Below are 26,414 nucleotides of genomic sequence, written 5' to 3' on the forward strand. Positions count from 1 at the left end.
GTAATTTGGTGCGTGCATTAAAAGAAAATTTACCCATTTTACGATAGAATTCAATCGTTGATGATGACGACGACGATGGAGTTGAAGATGACATGGAGACGGATGTCATTGCATCATCGAAGGCATAGCCATTATTATTGTCATGGTAGTAGTAGTCGTTGTGTGGTTGTTGGTGTTGTTGACGGGAACGAGATGGCGGCACATTTGTTAACAATGTTAAGATTTGTTGTTGCGGCGAAAATGTGGTCAAGGTAAGAAGAGAGCAGGGAGAATTTTTTGTTAAATCAATTAAGACATGGGTTTCTTTAAGCACATGCTTCGGTTTGGCAGACGAAGGATTTGCTTGCAGACCACCGGATTTGTGACCAGACAACAATTGTTTCTCATATGTATGTGATTGTGGTAGTGTCGATGATGACGATGATGATGTGGTTGTTGGATAATGTTGTAGGTGATTGTTGTGTGATCCTGGTTCTTGTTTTTGTTGTTGTTGTTTTAGAAAATGTTCGCCAATTAAAGCTTCATAAGCTTCTTCAATTTCAGAAGCTGTTAAAGCTTGTACGGTGTAAAAGTGAATTTGTGGTGGTAATGATGGTAACAACGATGATGGTTGTGGTGATGTTTTGATTAAACTTTGTGTGTGTGTGTATTTGCAAACCATAAAATCATGAATGAACAAAAGCAATGGCCACCAGGACAAATGACAACACAAAACGATGCCAATGATGATAATGATGATGGATATGGAAATGATGTGGTTGGTAATGAAATGTGGAATATATGCGGTTAGGATTGTGTATGTGGTAAGTTTTAAGGGATTTAAATTTATACGTATGCTAACATGCATTTGTAGAGTTTTAAAATTGGTGTACTTACCTATTTGTCTCCGGATAACCTGGATCTTCAACTGAACATGAAAAGGTAACACTCTTCTTTTTAACAGCAATCAAGGGGAAGTGGGCAATACTGGCTGGACCGGGTTCATACAAAACCTAGGAGAAATTAAAACATTTAAAAAGAATAAATAGGGATAAATTAAAAGGATATTCTTAGAAGTTTTAAAAACTTAATTGAAAGGTATTGACCCATGACGTCGGGAGTCATCTACTGAAGAGTAAATGGCGTCAAGAGTCATCTGCTGAGAATAGGACTCATCTGCTATAAAAGATATGAAGTCAGAAGTTATCTGCTATAGAATAGATGACGTCAGGAGTCATCTACTGAAGAGTAAATGGCGTCAAGAGTCATCTGCTGAGAATAGGACTCATCTGCTATAAAAGATATGAAGTAAGAAGTTATCTGCTATAGAATAGATGACGTCAGAAGTTATCTGCTATATAGTAGATGACATCTGGAGTCATCTGCTTTAGGGTAGGCGACGTCAGGAGTCATCTGCTTTGTAGTGGATGGCGTCAGGAGTCATCTGCTATAGAGTAGATGACGTCTGGAGTCATCTGCTATAGAGTAGATAACATCAGGAGTCATCTGCTTTGAATAGATGACGTCAGGAGTCATCTGATATAGAGTAGATGACATCAGGAGTCATCTGCTATAGAGTAGATGACGTCAGAAGTCATCTGCTATTGAGTAGATGACGTCAGAAGTCATCCGCTATAGAGTAGGTAACGTCAAGAGTCATCTGCGATAGAGTAGATGACGTCAGGAGTCATCTGCTGTAGAGTAGATGACGCCTTGAGTCACCTGCTATTGAGTGGATGACGTCAAGAGTCATCTGCTATAGAGTATATGACGTCAATAGTCATCTGCTATAGAGTAGATGACGTCAGATGTCATCAGCTATAGAGTAGGTAACGTCAGGTGTCATCTGCTACAGAGTAGATGACGTCAGAAGTCATCAGCTATAGACTAGGTAACGTCAGGAGTCATCTGCTATAGAGTAGATGACGTCAGAAGTCATCCGCTATAGAGTAGGTAACGTCAGGAGTCATCTGCTATAGAGTAGATGACGTCAGAAGTCATCAGCTAGAGAGTAGGTAACGTCAGGAGTCATTTGCTATAGAGTAGATGACGTCAGGAGTCATCTGCTATAGAGTAGGTGACGTCAGGAGTCATCTGCTATAGAGTAGATGACGTCAGGAGTCATCTGCTATAGAGTAGATGACGTCAGAAGTCATCTGCTATAGATTAGATGACGCCAGAAGTCATCTGCTATAGAGAAGGTAACGTCAAGAGTTATCTGCGATAGAGTAGATGACGTCGGAAGTTATCTGTTATATAGTAGATGACGCCTGGAGTCATCTGCTATTGAGTGGATGACGTCGGGAGTAATCTGCTATAGAGTAGATGACGTCAATAGTCATCTGCTTTAGAGTATATGACGTCAAGTGTCAACTGCTATAGAGTAGATGACGTCAGGAATCATCTGCTGTTGAGTAGATGACGTCAGAAGTCATCTACTACGGAGTAGATGACGTCTAGAGTCATCCACTACGGAGTAAATAAATCAAGAGTCATCTACTATAAATTAGATAATATCAAGAGTCAGCTACTGTAGAGTAGATGACGTCATGACTCATGAGTCATCTTATGTAGAGTAGATGAGGTCAAGAGTCATCTACTACAAAGAAGATGACGTCAAGAGCCATATACTACAGAGTAGATGACATCAAGAGATATATACTACAGAATAGATGACGTCAAGATTCATATGCTATAAAGTATATGACGTCAAGAGTCATCTACTCTACTGAAGATGACGTCAAGGGTCATCTACCATAGAGTATATGAAGTCAAGGGTCATCTACTATAGAGAAGATGACGTCAAGAGTCATGTACTATAGAGGAGATGACGTCAAGAGTTATCTACTATAGAGTAGATGACGTCCAGAGTCATCTGCTAGAGAGTGGGTAACGTCAAGAGTCATCTACTATAGATTAGATGATATCAAGGGTCATCCACTATAAAGTATATGACGCCAATAGTCATCTACCATAACGTAAATGAAGTCAAGAGTCACCTTCTGTAAAGTTGATGACGCCAAGAACCATCTGCTATGAAGTAGATGAAGTCAAGAGTCATCTACAAAATGTAAATTACGTCAAGAGTTATCTAATATAAAGTAGATGACGTCAAGGGTCATCTGCCATAAAGAAGATGATGTCAAGAGTCATCTACTGTAAAGTAGATGTCGTCAAGGTAATTTACTGTAAAGTTGATGACGTCAAGTGTCATCTACCATAAAGTAGGTTAGGTCAAGAGTCATTTACTATAAAGCAGATGACGTCAATGGTCATCTACAATAAAGTAGATGACGCCAAGAGTCATCTACCAAAAAGTAGATAATGTCAAGAGTCATCTACTATAACATAGATGAAGTCAATAATTATCTACTATACAGTAGCTGACGTAAAGTAATCTACTATAGAGTAGATGACATCAAGAGAGCTACTGATCTGTTCACTGTAGATGACCCGTAAAGTTTTTTACTCTGGAGTAGATTTCTACTGAGGTCTTTAGATGGTCCTTAAGGTCATCTAAAACGTTTAGTTTATTTCTTTTTTATTTTTTTTATTTTTCACAACTTTATCTATCTTCTTACATAAAAAGAGCACAAAAATCCTACCCCATTTTCACACCCCTTAGATGACAACAACGGTATTACTTACCAACAATTCCTTATCATCACTGCGTGGTCCCCAGCCGGCATCATTATAGCCCTCACAGGAATAATTATAGAAAAAGCCACGTCCAATACTTTCCAATAGCAATTTACTGGGATCAATGTGACACAAATCCTCCTACAAAATACACATACACACACAAAGGGATATATAACATAAGAAAAAGATACAAAACCATAACAACAATAAGAAAACCAATAACATGGCTATAAGCTTCTTGTAAAATACATAGAAGACAAAACACACAAATGCCTCAAGGCACCACAAAATGACAAGAAGGAAACGAAACAAAAAAACTTACTTTAGTCTCTTCACAATCTGGCAATTCCTTGAGCAATGTTGAATTGGCATACCAACGAACTTTGGTTAAAGTTGGGGGATTGGCATCAATAATTTTACATATCAATGTGACATTAGCCTCTTCACTTTCTTTGACAGAATCGACGGGTGTCATTAAGACCTCAACAGTGGGGACATCTTTAAAGAAAAAATTAAAAAAATGATATTAAATTTCCTCTTGAAAAGCATCAATTAAATATCCGGCTTGACTTACATAACACATCCAAAAAAATCTGCTGTTCGGAAGTACCCTTGCCGGCCTCATTGGTTAATTCGCATGTATAATTGCCAATATCCTCTTTGTTGGCATGGCGGATGGACAAGGCAACATGTTCCGAATTACCACCTTTGTAATGATCATTATCGCTTACATTTAAGCTTACACCGTTGCGATACCTTTAAATAAAATAAGACAAAAACACAAAATAAATTTATTAAAATATTTAAAGTCCATGCACGCTGCATACTTTCCGGGGAGGGCTTATAATTTATTACAATTGTCTTACATATTTTTTGGGGCGCCAGACAATATCCCTTGATTTTCTGGTGTTAATTAACACATTTGTTTATGACTGTTTACGACTTACGTCTCCACTCTCCCTGTGGTCTGTTTTGTCTGCAATTGGTATTCACGGAAAAATTTAATTTAAATTCTCCCCCCAAAAAAGAAACAGGGAAAACCCGAACAGCCATTCCCAAACCACCATTGCCAATCCACAACAACAGCAGGACCAGGCCCGGCAGCAGTAAATACCTGAACGGAAGGATATAAACTTCCTTTGGTTTTTCAATTGTTTTCCAATGCCTTTTTCCGCATCATACATCAGAATGTAAAACAAATGTTATAATAATGGCACTGGCGGAACACACACATGTACGCACTTGTTTAACACAACTGTTTTTTTCGGTGGCACAACCATCGATATACCCTGCATTATCACAACAAGACAACATGGTATGTTTATACTACCTGTTCGGTCGTCAAGTGTTTTTAATATGTCTACATTATTATGGTCGGGAGGTTGGTGGAAGGGAAGGAGCGAGAAAATGTCTGGTCAATTGATTTAAGAATATTAAATTATTTAAAATTTTGCAGAAATAAAGTAAATAAAGAGAAATGTTTAGCCAGGACGACGTCAGGAGACGCCAGGAGTCATCTTCCGTAGAGGAGATAAAGTCAGGAGCCATCTACCATAGAGAAGATGACGTCATTAGCCAACTGCCGTAAAGTAAATGACGCCAGGGGTCATCTGCAGTTGAGTAGATGACGTCATTAGTCATCTGCCGTAGAGGAGATGGCGTAAGGAGTCATATGCTGTAGAGGGGATGACATCAGAAGTCATTTACCATAGAGAAGAATACGTCAAGAATCATCTGCCGTACAGAAGAAGACGTCAGGGATCATCTGCCGTAGCGGAGATGACGTCAGGAGACATCTATCTTAGAGGGTATGACGTCAGGAGTCATCTTCCGTAACGTAGATGAAGTCAGGAGTAATCTGCAGTAGAGCAGATGAATTCAGGAGTCATCTGCTGTAGACTAGATAACTTCAGAAGTCATCTGATCTAGAGTAGATGACGTCAGGGGTCATCTTCTGTAGAGTAGATGACGTCAGGAATCATCTGCTGTAGAGGAGATGACGTCAGGAGTCATCTGCTCTAGAGTAGATGACGTCAGGAGTCATCTGCTGTAGAATAGATGACGTCAGAAGTTATATGCTGTAGAGCAGATGACGTTAAAATACATCTGCTGTATAGTAGATGACGTCAGGAGTCATCTACTGTAGGGGAGATGACGTCAGTAGTCATCTGATGTAGAGGAGATTACGTCAGAAGTCATCTGATATAGAGTAGATGACGTTAGGAGTCATCTGATGTGGAATGTATGACTTCAGGAGTCTATTGCTGTAGGACAAGATAACGTCACTGTTGACGAGATGACGTCAGGGGTCATTTGCTGTAAAGTAGATGTCGTCAAAAATCAGCTGCTGCAGAGTAGATATGAAATGGAGCCTATGGCTCTTCCTTCATGCGAAAAGTGGCCGTTGAGCTCCTCTTCCATACGTAGAAGAGCTTTTGACCTCCTCTTCTATACGAAAAGGAGCTTCTCAGCTCCCCTTCTATACGAAATGAAGCCTCTCAGCTCCCCTTCTATACGAAAAGGAGCCTCTCAGCTCCCCTGCTATACGAAAAGGAGCCTCTCAGCTCCCCTTCTATGCGAAAAGGAGCCTTTTAGCTCCCCTTCTATACGAAAAGGAGCTTCTCAGCTCCCCTTCTATACGAAAAGGAGCTTCTCAGCTCCTCTTCTATACGAAAAGGAGCCTCTCAGCTCCTCTTCTATATACGAAAAGGAGCCTCTCAGCTCCTCTTCTATATACGAAAAGGAGCCTCTCAGCTCCTCTTCTATATACGAAAAGGAGCCTCTCAGCTCCTCTTCTATATACGAAAAGGAGCCTCTCAGCTCCTCTTCTATATACGAAAAGGAGCCTCTCAGCTCCTCTTCTATATACGAAAAGGAGCCTCTCAGCTCCTCTTCTATATACGAAAAGGAGCCTCTCAGCTCCTCTTCTATATACGAAAAGGAGCCTCTCAGCTCCTCTTCTATATACGAAAAGGAGCCTCTCAGCTCCTCTTCTATATACGAAAAGGAGCCTCTCAGCTCCTCTTCTATATACGAAAAGGAGCCTCTCAGCTCCTCTTCTATATACGAAAAGGAGCCTCTCAGCTCCCCTTCTATATACGAAAAGGAGCCTCTCAGCTCCCCTTCTATATACGAAAAGGAGCCTCTCAGCTCCCCTTCTATATACGAAAAGGAGCCTCTCAGCTCCTCTTCTATATACGAAAAGGAGCCTCTCAGCTCCTCTTCTATATACGAAAAGGAGCCTCTCAGCTCCTCTTCTATATACGAAAAGGAGCCTCTCAGCTCCTCTTCTATATACGAAAAGGAGCCTCTCAGCTCCTCTTCTATATACGAAAAGGAGCCTCTCAGCTCCTCTTCTATATACGAAAAGGAGCCTCTCAGCTCCTCTTCTATATACGAAAAGGAGCCTCTCAGCTCCTCTTCTATATACGAAAAGGAGCCTCTCAGCTCCTCTTCTATATACGAAAAGGAGCCTCTCAGCTCCTCTTCTATATACGAAAAGGAGCCTCTCCGCTCCTCTTCTATATGCGAAAAGGAGCCTCTCAGCTCCTCTTCTATATGCGAAAAGGAGCCTCTCAGCTCCTCTTCTATATGCGAAAAGGAGCCTCTCAGCTCCTCTTCTATATGCGAAAAGGAGCCTCTCAGCTCCTCTTCTATATGCGAAAAGGAGCCTCTCAGCTCCTCTTCTATATACGAAAAGGAGCCTCTCAGCTCATCTTCTATATACGAAAAGGAGCCTCTCAGCTGCTCTTCTATACGAAAAGGAGCCTCTCAGCTGCTCTTCTATACGAAAAGGAGCCTCTCAGCTGCTCTTCTATACGAAAAGGAGCCTCTCAGCTCCTCTTCTATACGAAAAGGAGCCTCTCAGCTGCTCTTCTATACGAAAAGGAGCCTCTCAGCTCCTCTTCTATACGAAAAGGAGCCTCTCAGCTCCTCTTCTATACGAAAAGGAGCCTCTCAGCTCCTCTTCTATACGAAAAGGAGCCTCTCAGCTCCTCTTCTGTACGAAAAGGAGCCTCTCAGCTCCTCTTCTATACGAAAAGGAGCCTCTCAGCTCCTCTTTAATACGAAAAGGAGCCTCTCAGCTCCTCTTCTATACGAAAAGGGCCTCTCATCGCCTTTTCTATACGAAAAGGAGCCTCTCAGCTCCTCTTCTATACGAAGAGGAGCCTCTCAGCTCCTCTTCTATACGAAGAGGAGCCTCTCAGCTCCTCTTCTATACGAAAAGGAGCCTCTCAGCTCCTCTTCTATATGCGAAAAGGAGCCTCTCAGCTCCTCTTCTATATACGAAAAGGAGCCTCTCAGCTCATCTTCTATATACGAAAAGGAGCCTCTCAGCTGCTCTTCTATACGAAAAGGAGCCTCTCAGCTCCTCTTCTATACGAAAAGGAGCCTCTCAGCTGCTCTTCTATACGAAAAGGAGCCTCTCAGCTGCTCTTCTATATACGAAAAGGAGCCTCTCAGCTGCTCTTCTATACGAAAAGGAGCCTCTCAGCTCATCTTCTATATACGAAAAGGAGCCTCTCAGCTCATCTTCTATATACGAAAAGGAGCCTCTCAGCTGCTCTTCTATACGAAAAGGAGCCTCTCAGCTGCTCTTCTATATACGAAAAGGAGCCTCTCAGCTCCTCTTCTATACGAAAAGGAGCCTCTCAGCTCCTCTTCTATACGAAAAGGAGCCTCTCAGCTCCTCTTCTATACGAAAAGGAGCCTCTCAGCTCCTCTTCTATACGAAAAGGAGCCTCTCAGCTCCTCTTCTATACGAAAAGGAGCCTCTCAGCTCCTCTTCTATACGAAAAGGAGCCTCTCAGCTCCTCTTCTATACGAAAAGGAGCCTCTCAGCGTCTCTTCTATACGAAAAGGAGCCTCTAAGCTCCTCTTCTATACGAAAAGGAGCCTCTCAGCTCCTCTTCTATACGAAAAGGATCCTCTCAGCTATTCTTTCATACCATAAAATTCTCTCAAATCATTTTCTATGTGAAAAGTAGCTTATTATTCTTCTATACAAATCACTTTCCCCTATATATTTCCCTATTTGCTTTATTTCTTATTTCATTCGTTCATTTTTCTCTTTCCTCTTCAATGTATGTTAAGTAGGTTTGCATGTGTGTGTTACAAAAATCCGTTCGGCTTGATTGTATGAGAGTGTAATTAATTTTAATTATTGCAATGCAATAAGCCGAATTGCTCGTAAGTTAATGACCTCACACCATATTTCAACACATACATAAATACGCACCAACACGTGCACACACAAACACCGATATAAGCATAGCTGTATCGGTAAGGATAAACTATGTTGGTGTAAAGAGTAAAACAAGCGTTAAAGGAATCAAGCCGAGACTGCCAAACCAATCTACCAACAGCCCGGCATTCAGCCAACAACCAAACATTGCAATCTCATTACAATCGAATTTTATTGTAATTTTTTATGGCTCCATGCTTTATTTTTTGACGGTTTTTTTGTGTTCTGTTTTTGTTTCTACCACCCACCAGTAAAAGTCATTTTCATTTTCAGGGCAATGCGTGGAGCCGGCAGTTACTCGTCGCCATCGATGTTTTGTTGTTTTTATTGTTTTTTACCACTTTTGTAGAAGAGTATTTAAATGCAGGGGATGTTGGTTTAATAGCAAACGGAAAAGTATTAAAAATATTTTCAACGCTTTGTTGCCGCTTCCCGCTTTCATGGCTGCACTTTGTGCGTTTGCTGTTGTTTTTGTTTTCTACAAAAAGTATACTTCAATTTTAATAGTATTATTATGTATTGCCATTAAATGTATTAAGATAATGACGCTTCAGCCAGGCACAGAGAGCAACAACAACAACGGCAACAACATTTACAGTTGTTGGTATTTTATGCCATTGCCATTTTGTTGTTTCTCGTGCCATTGTTATTGGCCTCGTTAGTGGAAATGGCCAGAGTTACTTGCAGCGTATGAACGACGACGGAACAAGCGAACAAACGAACGAGCGGTAAGTAATGTCCCATAATTATTGTTTAATTTTTATTTCAATAAAGACCAAAAGGATTTTGCCATTTTTATTGAAAAGTTATACCAATGGCTGACTGGCAGCTAGCAAGGAAACGACCATAAAGTGAAGCATCAAAACAACAACAGAAACTGAATTGCGATCCAATGCCAATTCAAGAGGTTATAATTAAGCAACAAAGTGTTTAGTGCCCTGGCACTCACACACACACATAAACCCTCGGCTGGTCTGGAGTAATGATTGTTTTGTTAACAATGTAAGTTAAGTTGTAAAATTCTTTGTTGTCCGGAGGATAACATTATAGTTGGTTATAATGATGGCTAAATGGCTTAAAATGTGGTGGCAAACGAACGAATTGGTCACATTATGATCAAAGGTTTTCTCTTAATTGCAAGCAGATAATTGTTAATAGAAGCGGGATGTATGGCTTTTTAAATATAGCGGATTATGGGTAATTATAAGGGAATTATCAGGGATCATAAAAAGGGTAAGGGAAAAAGCATCAGAGACAAGGAGTAATGGAAGGGGGCAAAATCATATTTACGTCAATTTTTAGAGAATTTTTTAAGGATTCGTTGACAAAAAAGGTGGATTTTTTAAAGAAATTTTCCCAAGCAACCATAGCCCACAAAACCTGGATTTTTTAAAGAAAATTTCTCAAGCAACCATAGCCCACAAAACGTGAGTTTTTTAAAGAATTTTTTTCAAGCAACCATAGCCCACAAAATATATTTTTTAAACAAATTCTCTCAAGCAACCTTACCCCACAAAACGTGGATTTTTTAAAGAAATTTTCTCAAGCAACCATACCCCACAAAACGTGGATTTTTTAAAGAAATTTTCTCAAGCAACCATACCCCACAAAACGTGGGGTTTTTTTAAAAAAATGTCTCAAGCAACCATACCCCACAAACGTGGATTTTTTAAAGAAATGTTCTCAAGCAACCATACCCCACAAAACGTGGATTTTTTAAAGAAATTTTCTCAAGCAACCATACCCCACAAAATGTGGATTTTTTAAAGAAATTTTCTCAAGCAACCATAGCCCATAAAACGTGGATTTTTTAAAGAAATTTTCTCAAGCAACCATAACCCATAAAACGTGGATTTTTTAAAGAAATTTTCTCAAGCAACCATAGCCCATAAAACGTGGATTTTTTAAAGAAATTTTCTCAAGCAACCATAGCCCATAAAACGTGGATTTTTTAAGAAATTTTCTCAAGCAACCATAGCCCATAAAACGTGGATTTTTTAAAGAAATTTTCTCAAGCAACCATAGCCCATAAAACGTGGATTTTTTAAAGAAATTTTCTCAAGCAACCATAGCCCATAAAACGTGGATTTTTTAAAGAAATTTTCTCAAGCAACCATAGCCCATAAAACGTGGATTTTTTAAAGAAATTTTCTCAAGCAACCATAGCCCATAAAACGTGGATTTTTAAAGAAATTTTCTCAAGCAACCATAGCCCATAAAACGTGGATTTTTTAAAGAAATTTTCTCAAGCAACCATACCCCACAAAACGTGGATTTTTAAAGGAAATTTTCTCAAGCAACCATACCCCACAAAACGTGGATTTTTAAAGGAAATTTTCTCAAGCAACCATACCAAACAAAACGTGGATTTTTAAAGGAAATTTTCTCAAGCAACCATACCAAACAAAACGTGGATTTTTTAAAGAAATTTTCTCAAGCAACCATACCCCACAAAACGTGGATTTTTAAAGGAAATTTTCTCAAGCAACCATACCCCACAAAACGTGGATTTTTAAAGGAAATTTTCTCAAGCAACCATACCCCACAAAACGTGGATTTTTAAAGGAAATTTTCTCAAGCAACCATACCCCACAAAACGTGGATTTTTAAAGGAAATTTTCTCAAGCAACCATACCAAACAAAACGTGGATTTTTAAAGGAAATTTTCTCAAGCAACCATACTCCACAAAACGTGGATTTTTAAAGGAAATTTTCTCAAGCAACCGTACCCCACAAAACGTGGATTTTTAAAGGAAATTTTCTCAAGCAACCATACCCCACAAAACGTGGATTTTTAAAGAAAATATTTTTAAGCAACCATACACCACAAAACGTGGATTTTTAAAGGAAATTTTCTCAAGCAACCATACCCCACAAAACGTGGATTTTTAAAGGAAATTTTCTCAAGCAACCATACCCCACAAAACGTGGATTTTTAAAGAAAATATTTTTAAGCAACCATACCCCACAAAACGTGGATTTTTAAAGAAAATATTTTTAAGCAACCATACACCACAAAACGTGGATTTTTAAAGGAAATTTTCTCAAGCAACCATACCCCACAAAACGTGGATTTTTAAAGGAAATTTTCTCAAGCAACCATACCCCACAAAACGTGGATTTTTAAAGAAAATATTTTTAAGCAACCATACACCACAAAACGTGGATTTTTAAAGGAAATTTTCTCAAGCAACCATACCCCACAAAACGTGGTTTTTTTAAGGAAATTTTCTCAAGCAACCATACCCCACAAAACGTGGATTTTTTAAGGAAATTTTCTCAGGCAACCATACCCCACAAAATGTGGATTTTTTAAAGAAATTTTCTCAGGCAACCATACCCCAAAAACGTGGATTTCTTAAAGAAATTTTCTCGAGCAACCAAATGGCACAAACGTGGATTTGTTAAAGAATTTTTCTCAAACAACCATACCCCACAAAACGTGGATTTTTTAAAGAAATTTTATCAAGCAACCTAAGCCCATAAAACGTGGATTTTTTAAAGAAATTTTATCAAGCAACCATAGCCCACAAAACGTTATACCAATGGCTGACTGGCAGCTAGCAAGGAAACGACCATAAAGTGAAGCATCAAAACAACAACAGAAACTGAATTGCGATCCAATGCCAATTCAAGAGGTTATAATTAAGCAACAAAGTGTTTAGTGCCCTGGGACTCACACACACACATAAACCCTCGGCTGGTCTGGAGTAATGATTGTTTGGTTAACAATGTAAGTTAAGTTGTAAAATTCTTTGTTGTCCGGAGGATAACATTATAGTTGGTTATAATGATGGCTAAATGGCTTAAAATATGGTGGCAAACGAACGAATTGGTCACATTATGATCAAAGGCTATCTCTAAATGGCAAGCAGATAATTGTTAATAGAAGCGGGATGTATGGCTTTTTAAATATAGCGGATTATGGGTAATTATAAAAGAATTATCAGGGATCGTAAAAAGGGTAAGGAAAAAAGCATCAGAGACAAGGATCAATGGAAGGGGGCAAAATCATATTTACGTCAATTTTTAGAGAATTTTTTAAGGATTCGTTGACAAAAAAGGTGGATTTTTTAAAGAAATTTTCCCAAGCAACCATAGCCCACAAAACCTGGATTTTTTAAAGAAAATTTCTCAAGCAACCATAGCCCACAAAACGTGAGTTTTTTAAAGAATTTTTTTCAAGCAACCATAGCCCACAAAATATATTTTTTAAACAAATTCTCTCAAGCAACCTTACCCCACAAAACGTGGATTTTTTAAAGAAATTTTCTCAAGCAACCATACCCCACAAAACGTGGATTTTTTAAAGAAATTTTCTCAAGCAACCATACCCCACAAAACGTGGGGTTTTTTTAAAAAAATGTCTCAAGCAACCATACCCCACAAACGTGGATTTTTTAAAGAAATGTTCTCAAGCAACCATACCCCACAAAACGTGGATTTTTTAAAGAAATTTTCTCAAGCAACCATACCCCACAAAATGTGGATTTTTTAAAGAAATTTTCTCAAGCAACCATAGCCCATAAAACGTGGATTTTTTAAAGAAATTTTCTCAAGCAACCATAACCCATAAAACGTGGATTTTTTAAAGAAATTTTCTCAAGCAACCATAGCCCATAAAACGTGGATTTTTTAAAGAAATTTTCTCAAGCAACCATAGCCCATAAAACGTGGATTTTTTAAGAAATTTTCTCAAGCAACCATAGCCCATAAAACGTGGATTTTTTAAAGAAATTTTCTCAAGCAACCATAGCCCATAAAACGTGGATTTTTTAAAGAAATTTTCTCAAGCAACCATAGCCCATAAAACGTGGATTTTTTAAAGAAATTTTCTCAAGCAACCATAGCCCATAAAACGTGGATTTTTTAAAGAAATTTTCTCAAGCAACCATAGCCCATAAAACGTGGATTTTTAAAGAAATTTTCTCAAGCAACCATAGCCCATAAAACGTGGATTTTTTAAAGAAATTTTCTCAAGCAACCATACCCCACAAAACGTGGATTTTTAAAGGAAATTTTCTCAAGCAACCATACCCCACAAAACGTGGATTTTTAAAGGAAATTTTCTCAAGCAACCATACCAAACAAAACGTGGATTTTTAAAGGAAATTTTCTCAAGCAACCATACCAAACAAAACGTGGATTTTTTAAAGAAATTTTCTCAAGCAACCATACCCCACAAAACGTGGATTTTTAAAGGAAATTTTCTCAAGCAACCATACCCCACAAAACGTGGATTTTTAAAGGAAATTTTCTCAAGCAACCATACCCCACAAAACGTGGATTTTTAAAGGAAATTTTCTCAAGCAACCATACCCCACAAAACGTGGATTTTTAAAGGAAATTTTCTCAAGCAACCATACCAAACAAAACGTGGATTTTTAAAGGAAATTTTCTCAAGCAACCATACTCCACAAAACGTGGATTTTTAAAGGAAATTTTCTCAAGCAACCGTACCCCACAAAACGTGGATTTTTAAAGGAAATTTTCTCAAGCAACCATACCCCACAAAACGTGGATTTTTAAAGAAAATATTTTTAAGCAACCATACACCACAAAACGTGGATTTTTAAAGGAAATTTTCTCAAGCAACCATACCCCACAAAACGTGGATTTTTAAAGGAAATTTTCTCAAGCAACCATACCCCACAAAACGTGGATTTTTAAAGAAAATATTTTTAAGCAACCATACCCCACAAAACGTGGATTTTTAAAGAAAATATTTTTAAGCAACCATACACCACAAAACGTGGATTTTTAAAGGAAATTTTCTCAAGCAACCATACCCCACAAAACATGGATTTTTAAAGGAAATTTTCTCAAGCAACCATACCCCACAAAACGTGGATTTTTAAAGAAAATATTTTTAAGCAACCATACACCACAAAACGTGGATTTTTAAAGGAAATTTTCTCAAGCAACCATACCCCACAAAACGTGGATTTTTTAAGGAAATTTTCTCAAGCAACCATACCCCACAAAACGTGGATTTTTTAAGGAAATTTTCTCAAGCAACCATACCCCACAAAATGTGGATTTTTTAAAGAAATTTTCTCAGGCAACCATACCCCAAAAACGTGGATTTCTTAAAGAAATTTTCTCGAGCAACCAAATGGCACAAACGTGGATTTGTTAAAGAATTTTTCTCAAACAACCATACCCCACAAAACGTGGATTTTTTAAAGAAATTTTATCAAGCAACCTAAGCCCATAAAACGTGGATTTTTTAAAGAAATTTTATCAAGCAACCATAGCCCATAAAACGTGGATTTTTTAAAGAAATTTTATCAAGCAACCATAGCCCACAAAACGTGGATTTTTTAAAGAAATTTTGTCAAGCAACCATAGCCCATAAAACGTGGATTTTTTAAAGAAATTTTATCAAGCAACCATAGCCCATAAAACGTGGATTTTTTAAAGAAATTTTATCAAGCAACCATAGCCCATAAAACGTGGATTTTTTAAAGAAATTTTGTCAAGCAACCATAGCCCATAAAACGTGGATTTTTTAAAGAAATTTTATCAAGCAACCATAGCCCATAAAACGTGGATTTTTTAAAGAAATTTTCTCAAGCAACCATAGCCCATAAAACGTGGATTTTTTAAAGAATTTTTCTCAAGCAACCATAGCCCATAAAACGTGGATTTTTTAAAGAAATTTTCTCAAGCAACCATAGCCCATAAAACGTGGATTTTTTAAAGAAATTTTCTCAAGCAACCATAGCCCATAAAACGTGGATTTTTTAAAGAAATTTTCTCAAGCAACCATAGCCCATAAAACGTGGATTTTTTAAAGAAATTTTCTCAAGCAACCATAGCCCATAAAACGTGGATTTTTTAAAGAAATTTTCTCAAGCAACCATAGCCCATAAAACGTGGATTTTTTAAAGAAATTTTCTCAAGCAACCATAGCCCACAAAACGTGGATTTTTTAAAGAAATTTTCTCAAGCAACCATAGCCCATAAAACGTGGATTTTTTAAAGAAATTTTCTCAAGCAACCATAGCCCATAAAACGTGGATTTTTTAAAGAAATTTTCTCAAGCAACCATAGCCCATAAAACGTGGATTTTTTAAAGAAATTTTCTCAAGCAACCATAGCCCATAAAACGTGGATTTTTTAAAGAAATTTTCTCAAGCAACCATAGCCCATAAAACGTGGATTTTTTAAAGAAATTTTCTCAAGCAACCATAGCCCATAAAACGTGGATTTTTTAAAGAAATTTTCTCAAGCAACCATAGCCCATAAAACGTGGATTTTTTAAAGAAATTTTCTCAAGCAACCATAGCCCATAAAACGTGGATTTTTTAAAGAAATTTTCTCAAGCAACCATAGCCCATAAAACGTGGATTTTTTAAAGAAATTTTCTCAAGCAACCATAGCCCATAAAACGTGGATTTTTTAAAGAAATTTTCTCAAGCAACCATAGCCCATAAAACGTGGATTTTTTAAAGAAATTTTCTCAAGCAACCATAGCCCATAAAACGTGGATTTTTTAAAGAAATTTTCTCAAGCAACCATAGCCCATAAAACGTGGATTTTTTAAAGAAATTTTCTCAAGCAACCATAGCCCATAAAACGTGGATTTTTTAAAGAAATTTTCTCAAGCAACCATAGCCCATAAAACGTGGATTTTTTAAAGAAATTTTCTCAAGCAACCATAGCCCATAAAACGTGGATTTTTTAAAGAAATTTTCTCAAGCAACCATAGCCCATAAAACGTGGATTTTTTAAAGAATTTTTTTGAAGCACCCCTGGGCCACTAAACGGGGTTTTTCGAAAGAAATTTTCTCAAGCGTACATGGGCCACAAAACGTAGATTTTTTAAAGAAATTTTCTCAAGCATCTATGGACCATAAAATTGAATTTTTAAAGAAAAAATTTTCAAGCATCCATGGGCCACAAAGCGTGGATTTTTAAAGGAAATTTTTTCAAGCATCCATGGGCCACAAAGCGTGGATTTTTAAAGGAAATTTTTTCAAGCATCCATGGGCCACAAAGCGTGGATTTTTAAAGAAATTTTCTCAAGCATCCATGGACCATAAAAGTTGGATTTTTAAAGGAAATTTTTTCAAGCATCCATGGGCCATAAAACGTGAATTTTTAAAGGAAATTTTTTCAAGCATCCATGGGCCACAAAGCGTGGATTTTTAAAGAAATTTTCTCAAGCATCCATGGACCATAAAACTTGGATTTTTAAAGGAAATTTTTTCAAGCATCCATGGGCCATAAAACGTGGATTTTTAAAGGAAATTTTTCAAGCATCCATGGGCCACAAAGCGTGGATTTTTAAAGGAAATTTTCTCTAGCTTCCATGGGCCACAAAACGTGGATTTTTTAAACAAATTTTCTCAAGCTTCCAGGGCCACAAAACGTGGATTTTTTAAACAAATTTTCTCATGCTTCCATGGGCCACAAAACGTGGATTTTTTAAACAAATTTTCTCAAGCTTCCAGGGCCACAAAACGTGGATTTTTTAAACAAATTTTCTCATGCTTCCATGCACCGACGTAGCCAGGGGGGGGGCCCGGGGGGCCCGGGCCCCCCCCGAAATGATTTTAGTTCCCATAGGATATTAGCTTATGTTACACATTTTTTTAATTTTTGAGTACAATTTTCAACTGTTTAAAATTGTTCAAGAAATATGTAAAGTAGTTGGAAGCATTACAGAGAATTATTTAACTACATTGGTATACATATTGTCCAACATATTTGAAAATATACAAAATAATGAAGCTTTTTGAGCAATTTTATGCATAGTTCTTGTTAAGTTTTAAGGTGTTGTTTAAGCGTTTAATCGGAATTTTAGGCTGACTGTGTTACTGAGTTCAGAACAATACGTTAATTTGTATTTATTGAACGTTTGTAACATATTAGGTCCAATACTTTGGCTTATAAACAACATCTAGAAAAAACATTTTTGCGATATTTTGTTTTTGAATTTTTTTATAAGAGCAATTCAACAATAAAATGTAAAACCGTTGCTTAATCTTTGTGGTTTTAAGTGTTTGTATATTTTCTCTAAAACGTTTTCATAATGAACTATTTTGAAATTCATAACAATTACAAATTCTTTATTATGTTTGAAATTTGCAAAAAAAACTATGTATATCAACCATTTTTTATGATATAATTTCTGTTCCACCGCAGTTTCGTAAATGTCTATTTGACAAAAAGATTTTTCTGTCGAATTTTTATGTTTTGTTCGACCTTTCGATTGTTAATAAAATCAAGATTATTGAGCTTGAGGTCAATGTTTATATTTTACTAGCTGAACCCGGTGCGCTTCGTTACCCCGAATAAGGTAAAATGTATTTTGACAAATTTATTTGTAGGCCAATTTTCGTCACTCATTGCAACTTTCAATAAAATCGGGTATATAAAGTGTGTTTTGTGCATCAAATACATGAAATCGGACGAAAATATATATGGGAGCTATATCCAAATCTGAACCGATGTCAATATTATTTCAACAATTTGATTCTAGAACCAATTCCGTCACACATTCCAAATTTCATTGAAATTGGACATATGTACATAGCGTGTTTAATGCATAAAATACATGAAATCGGCCGAAAATATATATAGGCGCTATATTCAAATCTGAACCGATTTATATTCTAGACCATTTTAGACCGATTTATTTCTAGACCAAATTCCAGCACACATCCAAAATTTGGACACATTATCTGTTACCATTCTATGGATACTTGCATACAAAATCTAAATTTTTGGAGGTACGTCCAATTCTGATGCTATATCTCCGGATCAACGCGGAATTTCAGAAATTTTTATAGCCTATTTTACCTTCAGGCCATGTAGTGATATACTCTGAAAATTTCAGGAAGATCGGTTTAGCGGGTTTTGAGTCCACAAACTTCAAACAAACAAACGTACAAACAAATTTCAATTTTATATATCACCAATATTTTTGAAAATTTAACATAGCTGAAGCCAAGGTTTACCCTTTTAGAACACGCGACTCGTGATTGTATATTGTACAAATTAAATACTTTTAGATAAAATGAAATGTTTTTGGACGTGGCAAAAAATATTGGCCTTAAAAGATAATATGTGTGGAAGCTGTGAATATATTTATGTTAAAAAATGGGTAAAAATGGGTTGAAGCCACCATGTCTTTTTTTGTTATCTCTCGATTTGTGAGTAAACCACACTTCTCTCGATTTTCCTGTCAAAGTAAAAGCAGAAGCAAACTAAATAAGGATCATCTCACTAATGTATTACTTTTCAAAATTTCGTATGCTTCTACCATCAAATGATGCAGACATTTTGAAGCCAGATTTACAGTGTTTTTTGAAATTGTCTTCTAATTTCAGTCCTCATAAAGGTTTTCCAGAAAACCATATATAGGATTGTAGTACTTGCGATTCTGATGTATTTGGTACGAATATTGTGAATGTAGCTTCATAGAAATCTGCATCCAAATGGGAAAATTTTGTGCGAACATTTTTCTAAAAATCATATTTTTCGGACCTAATTTTAACAATTGTCATTCGATTTCTTCGTACTTGATTGCACATTTTATTTTTTTTACGTTCCTGATCCAATAAATCATTCCCCGTAAAAATCCATCTACTAAAACGCGAGTTACAAGAAATTCCAAAGTAGAAAAATCATCTAAAATTGTTTTCGGAAATATCGCGCATTTTATCGCGTTTTCTACGGTTCGTTTCCACTGCAATGAAACAACTAGTACAGCATCTTCGTTTTAGCGGAAACAGAGATTTGAAAACTTCACTGATAAGGGAGCTACATTCATTTTATCCCAAAAATAGTGTGTGATGCTACATCCACGGTTCTTGATTGATCGCCTTCAAATAGATATATATCGATGTAGATTTTCATGGTGGACACTGAAATCGGATGCGGACAAAAATTGTATGCACTTTGCGCAAATTAGCGATATTTTATAGGTTTTTTTATGCTAAGATGCAGCCGATGCTACATCTTAGAGTCCAAATTATATTTCGAAAAATATATGGGGATTTCTGAGTGAAATCGGACACTTTTTCAAGATGAGGTTTTTGATTTCCTTTATTTTTCTCTGCGGTGATGCTGCTCATTAGCAAAACATTTTAGTATATTTTCAGATTTTTTTGGACTAACGGTTCCAGAGATATCTCGCCTTGAAAAAGTCAAATTCTGTAAAAACTACATGCAAAGAAATACTCATAACTTCTTTAATATTGGTCCAATTTGAAAAAATCTTTTTTTGTATGTTTTGTTTTTTTATCAGCTGTTAAATAAAAAATAGCAAACAAATTTGCACAGTGGGCTTGGATGCTATTTTCGCGATTTAATATTTAAAATCAATTTTTAAAGATGTTCGACCCCTTCGATTTTCTTTAAAATTTTTTTGTATTAAACTACATTCAATTACAAAAATTTTAAGTCCTATGTGGTAATGGGATTCGGACGATTACTATTTTTTCTGAATTTTTTAAAATTTGTCAGAACAAATTTTCCTTTATACCTTTGTCCAAAATTTGTATTTCCTGTATTTTTGAAGCTAAGAGTACTTATTTATCATTATATATTATATATTTATCATAAAAAATAGAAAAAAATGCACAGTGGGCTTTAATGGAATTTTCGATGATGCATTTTCAAAATCGAAAAATGACGCTGTTTTTAAGATGTCTGAGATAAATTCATAAATATAAAATCAAAACAAATGTTTAAAAATGAAACTTTTAATTTTTTTAATAAATTAATAAATTTTGCACAAAGTTATAAAGGAAAAATTGAATTGAAAAATTTTAAAAAATTCAGAAAAAATAGTAATCGTCCGAATCCCATTACCACATATGATTTAAAATTTTTGTAATTGAATGTAGTTTAATACAAAAAAAATTTAAAGAAAATCGAAGGGGTCGAACATCCTTAAAAATTGATTTTAAATATTAAATCGCGAAAATAGCATCCAAGCCCACTGTGCAAATTTTTTTGCTATTTTTTATTTAACAGCTGATAAAACAACAAAACATACAAAAAAAGATTTTTTCAAATTGGACCAATATTAAACAAGTTATGAGTATTTCTTTGCATGTAGTTTTTACAGAATTTGACTTTTTCAAGGCGCGATATCTCTGGAACCGTAAGTCCAAAAAAATCTGAAAATATACTAAAATGTTATGCTAATGATCAGCATCACCGCAGCAAAAAATAAAGGAAATCAAAAACCTCATCTTGAAAAAGTGTCCGATTTCACTCAGAAATCCCCATATACAACTTAATAGATATGGTCTTGCTGTACATGAAAATCACATGCGGACAAAATTATTTTGATAATTACGCGATTTACACGTATTTTAAAATGCATATAAATTAAAATGGGTTATTTGACCTCTATTTCCATTTCAGAAGCTTTGAGACATATCCTCATCAACCCAATTACCTTCCCTAACGGGAAGGTAAATTAAGCAAAATCCGTCTATTTTATTGGGAGATTTAAGCAAAATGAAGGAAGTATTCCTATAGATTTTTCCAATATTTTCTACTACATAATGCATGTGAAAAAATATTTTTTCAAACAAAAAAAATAATCACATATTTTGGCTGTAACATCAAAACTATAACACCAATCTATACGATTGTAGTCTCATTTGATTCGCCGTGAAGTTTTGATCCACAACAAATATTTATGTAATATTGTGACTACTAAATGGGCCTTAATTTTGAAAAAACTTGACTTATATTCAATAATTTATCAATTTTATGTACATTCTGCGAATTCTGAGTAACATTTTGCAGGTACTATGCAATCTACTCGCTGAACTCACTTCGAGAGAACTTTTTTGTAGCAATGGTGCTCATTAAAATTATTTGCGTTTTTATAATATTTTCTTTCTTAAAAAGCGAAATAAAAACGCTATAACTTTTGTCCGCAACAACCAAAAATTGGCTCGCGACCAGATTCGTACTGGGAATTTTTTTCTTAACCTACGTATCAAAAATCGTTGATGCAGCGCGAAAAAAAATTATCCTTTTTTTCTGAAATGGAATATGAAATAATTGACAATATTCGTGATATATAGATTGATTTATTACATATTATTTCCAATATTTCAAAATTACAATGAATTTCATCTTCAGAGATTTTTTTGTCGATTACTCTTTGAATAAAACCAGAAGAACACGTCATAGAAACCCACAGCAATTGTATTTTGGGAAGTACTTTCAATGGATGCACATTTCTAGAAATGTTAATTTTTCCTGCTTCGGTAAAGGACCTTGTGACGACAAACGAAATCTAAAAACTGATCGGAAACAGGTTCTTCTTCGTCAAAATCTCAACAAGTACCACTCGACTTTGCGGACAGGAATATACCCTGAGCCTGTGTGAATTGAAACTTTCATCTATAGACATATCGAATAGCGGCTACACAGCCAAAATCCTTAAACCCAAAAACTATGCGTTAGGAGATTTTCAGAAATTTGTAGCCATTTTCGGACGTATGAACTTGACAACAAACGGACGGATTTTATCATTGATCACAAGTGTTGCGGAGGAGGTGTTTGAAGAAATGGACCGGACCCACATAGTTCATTTTGGAAGTTGGTCTTACTTTGGGAGTCATTCCTTTTAAAAGATATTGCGCCCACCAGTTATTTCAGTTTGCCACAGTATAATTTTCACCTTTTGACTCTTATGTCAGGAAATATGGACTTGCCCACGAAAAACTTAATACCGCTCTAAACTGCACTTAAACAATTATTTTTCAGGTTTGTGAGGGAGGTACCCCAGTATGGCCCATTTTCCAGCAAAAACTAAGTTTGGAAAAAAATATTACTAAATCCAAAGTTTGGACCAAATCTGTTGAAAACTCGCGCGTACCACTTTAGCTAAAATTCTTGAAATTTGGGGGGAAAATACCATAAGAAGTTGGCCGAAAAGCACCATCTTCGAATTTTGTATATATAAGGCTCGCTGAAATATTGCGATAAACAAAGTTTGGAACAACGCAGTATCCGGTTCGAAAGTTGTCGTGTGCGCTAGCCACTACACATGATTGCTTTAGGAGTTCTTTACAGCTTTCGGGCCATTTTCTCTGGAAGTATAGACTTGCCTCTGAAAAACTTGTACGGTAGTAATAGGAGCCCCGAGAACGCTTGTTGCAAAAAAGCAAAGCGTTTCCAGAAAGTTTTTTATTTATTAATTTATTTATTTCATATTTTTACTTATAACTAATTATTAGCATAAAGGAAGTGAAGCCATGACCATTGAGGTCTTATGCTTACACAGCTTATCCAGAGAGGTCTTAAACTGCACTTCGCTGAAAATTTTTGAAATACTCTGCGGAAGTTTGCCGAAAGAGTTGATAGATCAAAATACCACGAAGGCCAAATTTTGGACCGAATCGGTTGATCTGTTTGATGACAATTTCTCTGACATTCTTTTTCATTTACAAAAACCTTCTGATGAATCAGCTCGTCTCGAAAGAGAAAAATAACAAAATTAAAACATACGATCATCATCGCCTTAACAGGTAAACATAAATATATTAATTGTTATGACCATATATTAACTGTGAGATATTGTCAAAAAAGTTCTAAAACAAGATAAAATTGGCGAAGAAGTCTTGCGCCATATGAACTAAAAAATAGCATTGAAAATTATTTCATCGGTAGAATAAGTCGTAAAATAAGGTTTACATCTTTGCTAAATAAGACATTTCGCTAACATGAACTTTCAAAATTTTGGTCAGGTGGGCCCCCCCCGAAATGAATTCCTGGCTACGTCCCTGCTTCCATGGGCCACAAAACGTGGATTTTTTAAACAAATTTTCTCAAGCTTCCATACCCCACAACACGTAGATTTTTTAAACAAATTTTCTCAAGCAACCATACCCCACAACACGTGGATTTTTTAAACAAATTTTCTCAAGCAACCATACCCCACAACACGTGGATTTTTTAAACAAATTTTCTCAAGCAACCATACCCCACAACACGTGGATTTTTTAAACAAATTTTCTCAAGCAACCATACCCCACAACACGTGGATTTTTTAAACAAATTTTCTCAAGCAACCATACCCCACAACACGTGGATTTTTTAAACAAATTTTCTCAAGCAACCATACCCCACAACACGTGGATTTTTTAAACAAATTTTCTCAAGCAACCATACCCCACAACACGTGGATTTTTTAAACAAATTTTCTCAAGCAACCATACCCCACAACACGTGGATTTTTTAAACAAATTTTCTCAAGCAACCATACCCCACAACACGTGGATTTTTTAAACAAATTTTCTCAAGCAACCATACCCCACAACACGTGGATTTTTTAAACAAATTTTCTCAAGCAACCATACCCCACAACACGTGGATTTTTTAAACAAATTTTCTCAAGCAACCTTGCTTGGATTTTTTGTGGATTTTTTAAAGAAATTTTCTCAGGCATCCATGGACCATAAAACTTGGATTTTTAAAGGAAATTTTTTCAAGCATCCATGGGCCATAAAACGTGGATTTTTAAAGGAAATTTTTTCAAGCATCCATGGGCCATAAAACGTGGGTTTTTTAAGGAAATTTTCTCAAGCATCCACGGACCGCAAAACATGGATTTTTAAAAGAAATTTTCTCAAGCATCCATGGGCCATAACATGTAATCCATAGGTTACCTTTTCCTTCTTCCAGCCCAAAACACACCAATTGATATCTTCTTACAACATCTTTATGGTTAACTAAACCTATTTGTGAAAAATTTAACACATTTCAGCCAAACGCCCTCATTGACAAAAACCCACGAAACCCTCATGGCAAAAAATAGGTGACATTCTGACACCCCACCCCGTCTTACCCCAAAAAGGAATTGAAATGGTTATGGCCTACGCTTAAATGTAAATTTTTGTACCATTTTAATTTTACGTTTCGCTGGCATTGTAAGTGGCACTCTGACGAAAGGCATATAGGTGGGTATGTGGTTGAGTTGGAATGATGTATACATGCATATGCCGCCTTGCATGAATTCCATGCACCCCTCATGCAATTTACATACATACATATGTATGTACACACATTGCTAGCCAAGATTTTAACGCAAACTACAATAATAGCAACAATGTTGTTGAGAGCTATATACGCAGATGACAACGACACCACACGAAAATACTTGGCATATTTTAAGGCAAAGTGTGAGTGAATGAATGAGTGTCTGAATGATGGGTGTATGGGTAGACAGACCGACGGCTAAAGGGATGGAGAAAAAATGCAAGTAAATTTGCGTGTGCATTTAAGTGGGCGGGAGAAATGGCTTGATAGTTTTTTGTGTGTGCATGGGGGAAATGACAAATACTTCAAAACAACAAGAAAAAAACTGACATATAAGTTCTTCACTAAAACCCACACACACACGGGCGCTTTCACATACATTCCAACCACTTGTCAGTACTTACTTATACGCAATGGGTTGATGAGTCTCTGGGTTTTTTGTTGCTTGCAAATGCCAATGTGTTGTTTGCCAACAGATAAGACTTGTAAAATACGTTTTGTTGAATATACATACGTACATATGTATGTATGTATATGTAATATAGGGAATTTTGTTAGTTAAATGTGGGTGCATGTGTGTGAGCCGTTTATGCATATGTATTTATTTTTCATTATAGAAGTTTGTATCCTCTTTAGTTTGACTGTGATTTTTTTGTTTGTTTTTAGTGTGTTGTTGGATTCCTCTTCATCTTCGTGCTGTAGTTGTTGCCTTGCTAGCTACATGGTACACGGAATGGCATAACAGAATTTTTCAAGTACCTCTTAAGAGATGGGGTCTGCATATGTATAAGTTTTTGAGTAAGTATCATAAAAAACATGTAAACGAGAGAAGGTTAGGAAGGCAGCAAAAGATAAAGTCAGATAGCAGATCCTACTCTATTAGGAAAGCAACGTAATAGCTTCTTCTTTGTGAAAAGGAGCCTTGCAGCTCCTCTTCTATACGAAAAGGAGCCTTGCAGCTCCTCTTCTGTACGAAAAAGAACCTTGCAGCTCCTCTTCTAAACGAAAAGGAGACTCTAAGCTCATCATCTATGCGAAAAGCAGCCTCTCAGCTCTTTTTCTATAAGAAAAGGAGCCTCTCAGCTCCTCTTCTATACGAAAAAGAGCCTCTCAGCTCCTCTCCTATACGAAAAGGAGCCTCTCAGCTCCTCTCCTATACGAAAAGCAGTCTCTCAGCTCCTCTTCTATACGAAAAGGAGCCTCTCAGCTCTTCTTCTATACGAAGAGAAGCCTTCTATACGAAAAGGAGCCTCTCATCTCCTCTTCTATACGAAAAAGAGCCTCTCAGCTCCTCTTCTATAGGAAACGGAGCCTCTCAGCTCCTCTTCTATACGAAAAGGAGCTTCTCAGATTCTCTTATATACGAAGAGAAGCCTCTCAGCTCCTCTTCTATACGAAAATGAGCCTCTAAGCTCCTCTTCTATACTAAAAGGAGCCTCTCAGCTCCTCTTCTATACGAAACGGAGCCTCTCAGCTCGTCTTCTATACGAAAAGGAGTCTCTCATATTTTCTTCCATACGAAAAG

At 36.4% G+C, this 26,414-nt stretch overlaps 1 protein-coding gene across 30 annotated transcripts in view; it reads right to left on the reverse strand.

Annotated features, from left to right (window-relative positions):
• Window positions 1–26,414, reverse strand: part of nrm (neuromusculin) — an 898,245-nt gene that overhangs the window by 102,486 nt on the left and 769,345 nt on the right. For all 30 annotated transcript variants that reach the window (XM_073984409.1, XM_073984411.1, XM_073984407.1 and 27 more), the window contains 4 exons: window positions 4,196–4,377; window positions 3,944–4,119; window positions 3,628–3,759; window positions 877–992 (listed from right to left, as the gene is read on the reverse strand). In XM_073984409.1, the coding sequence (XP_073840510.1) occupies window positions 877–992; window positions 3,628–3,759; window positions 3,944–4,119; window positions 4,196–4,377 (606 nt within the window). The remainder of the gene's footprint in view (window positions 1–876; window positions 993–3,627; window positions 3,760–3,943; window positions 4,120–4,195; window positions 4,378–26,414) is intronic.

This window comes from Musca autumnalis, unplaced genomic scaffold, assembly GCF_047663935.1.
Source record: "Musca autumnalis isolate F117 unplaced genomic scaffold, ASM4766393v1 scaffold_4, whole genome shotgun sequence".
Lineage (NCBI taxonomy): Eukaryota > Metazoa > Arthropoda > Insecta > Diptera > Muscidae > Musca > Musca autumnalis.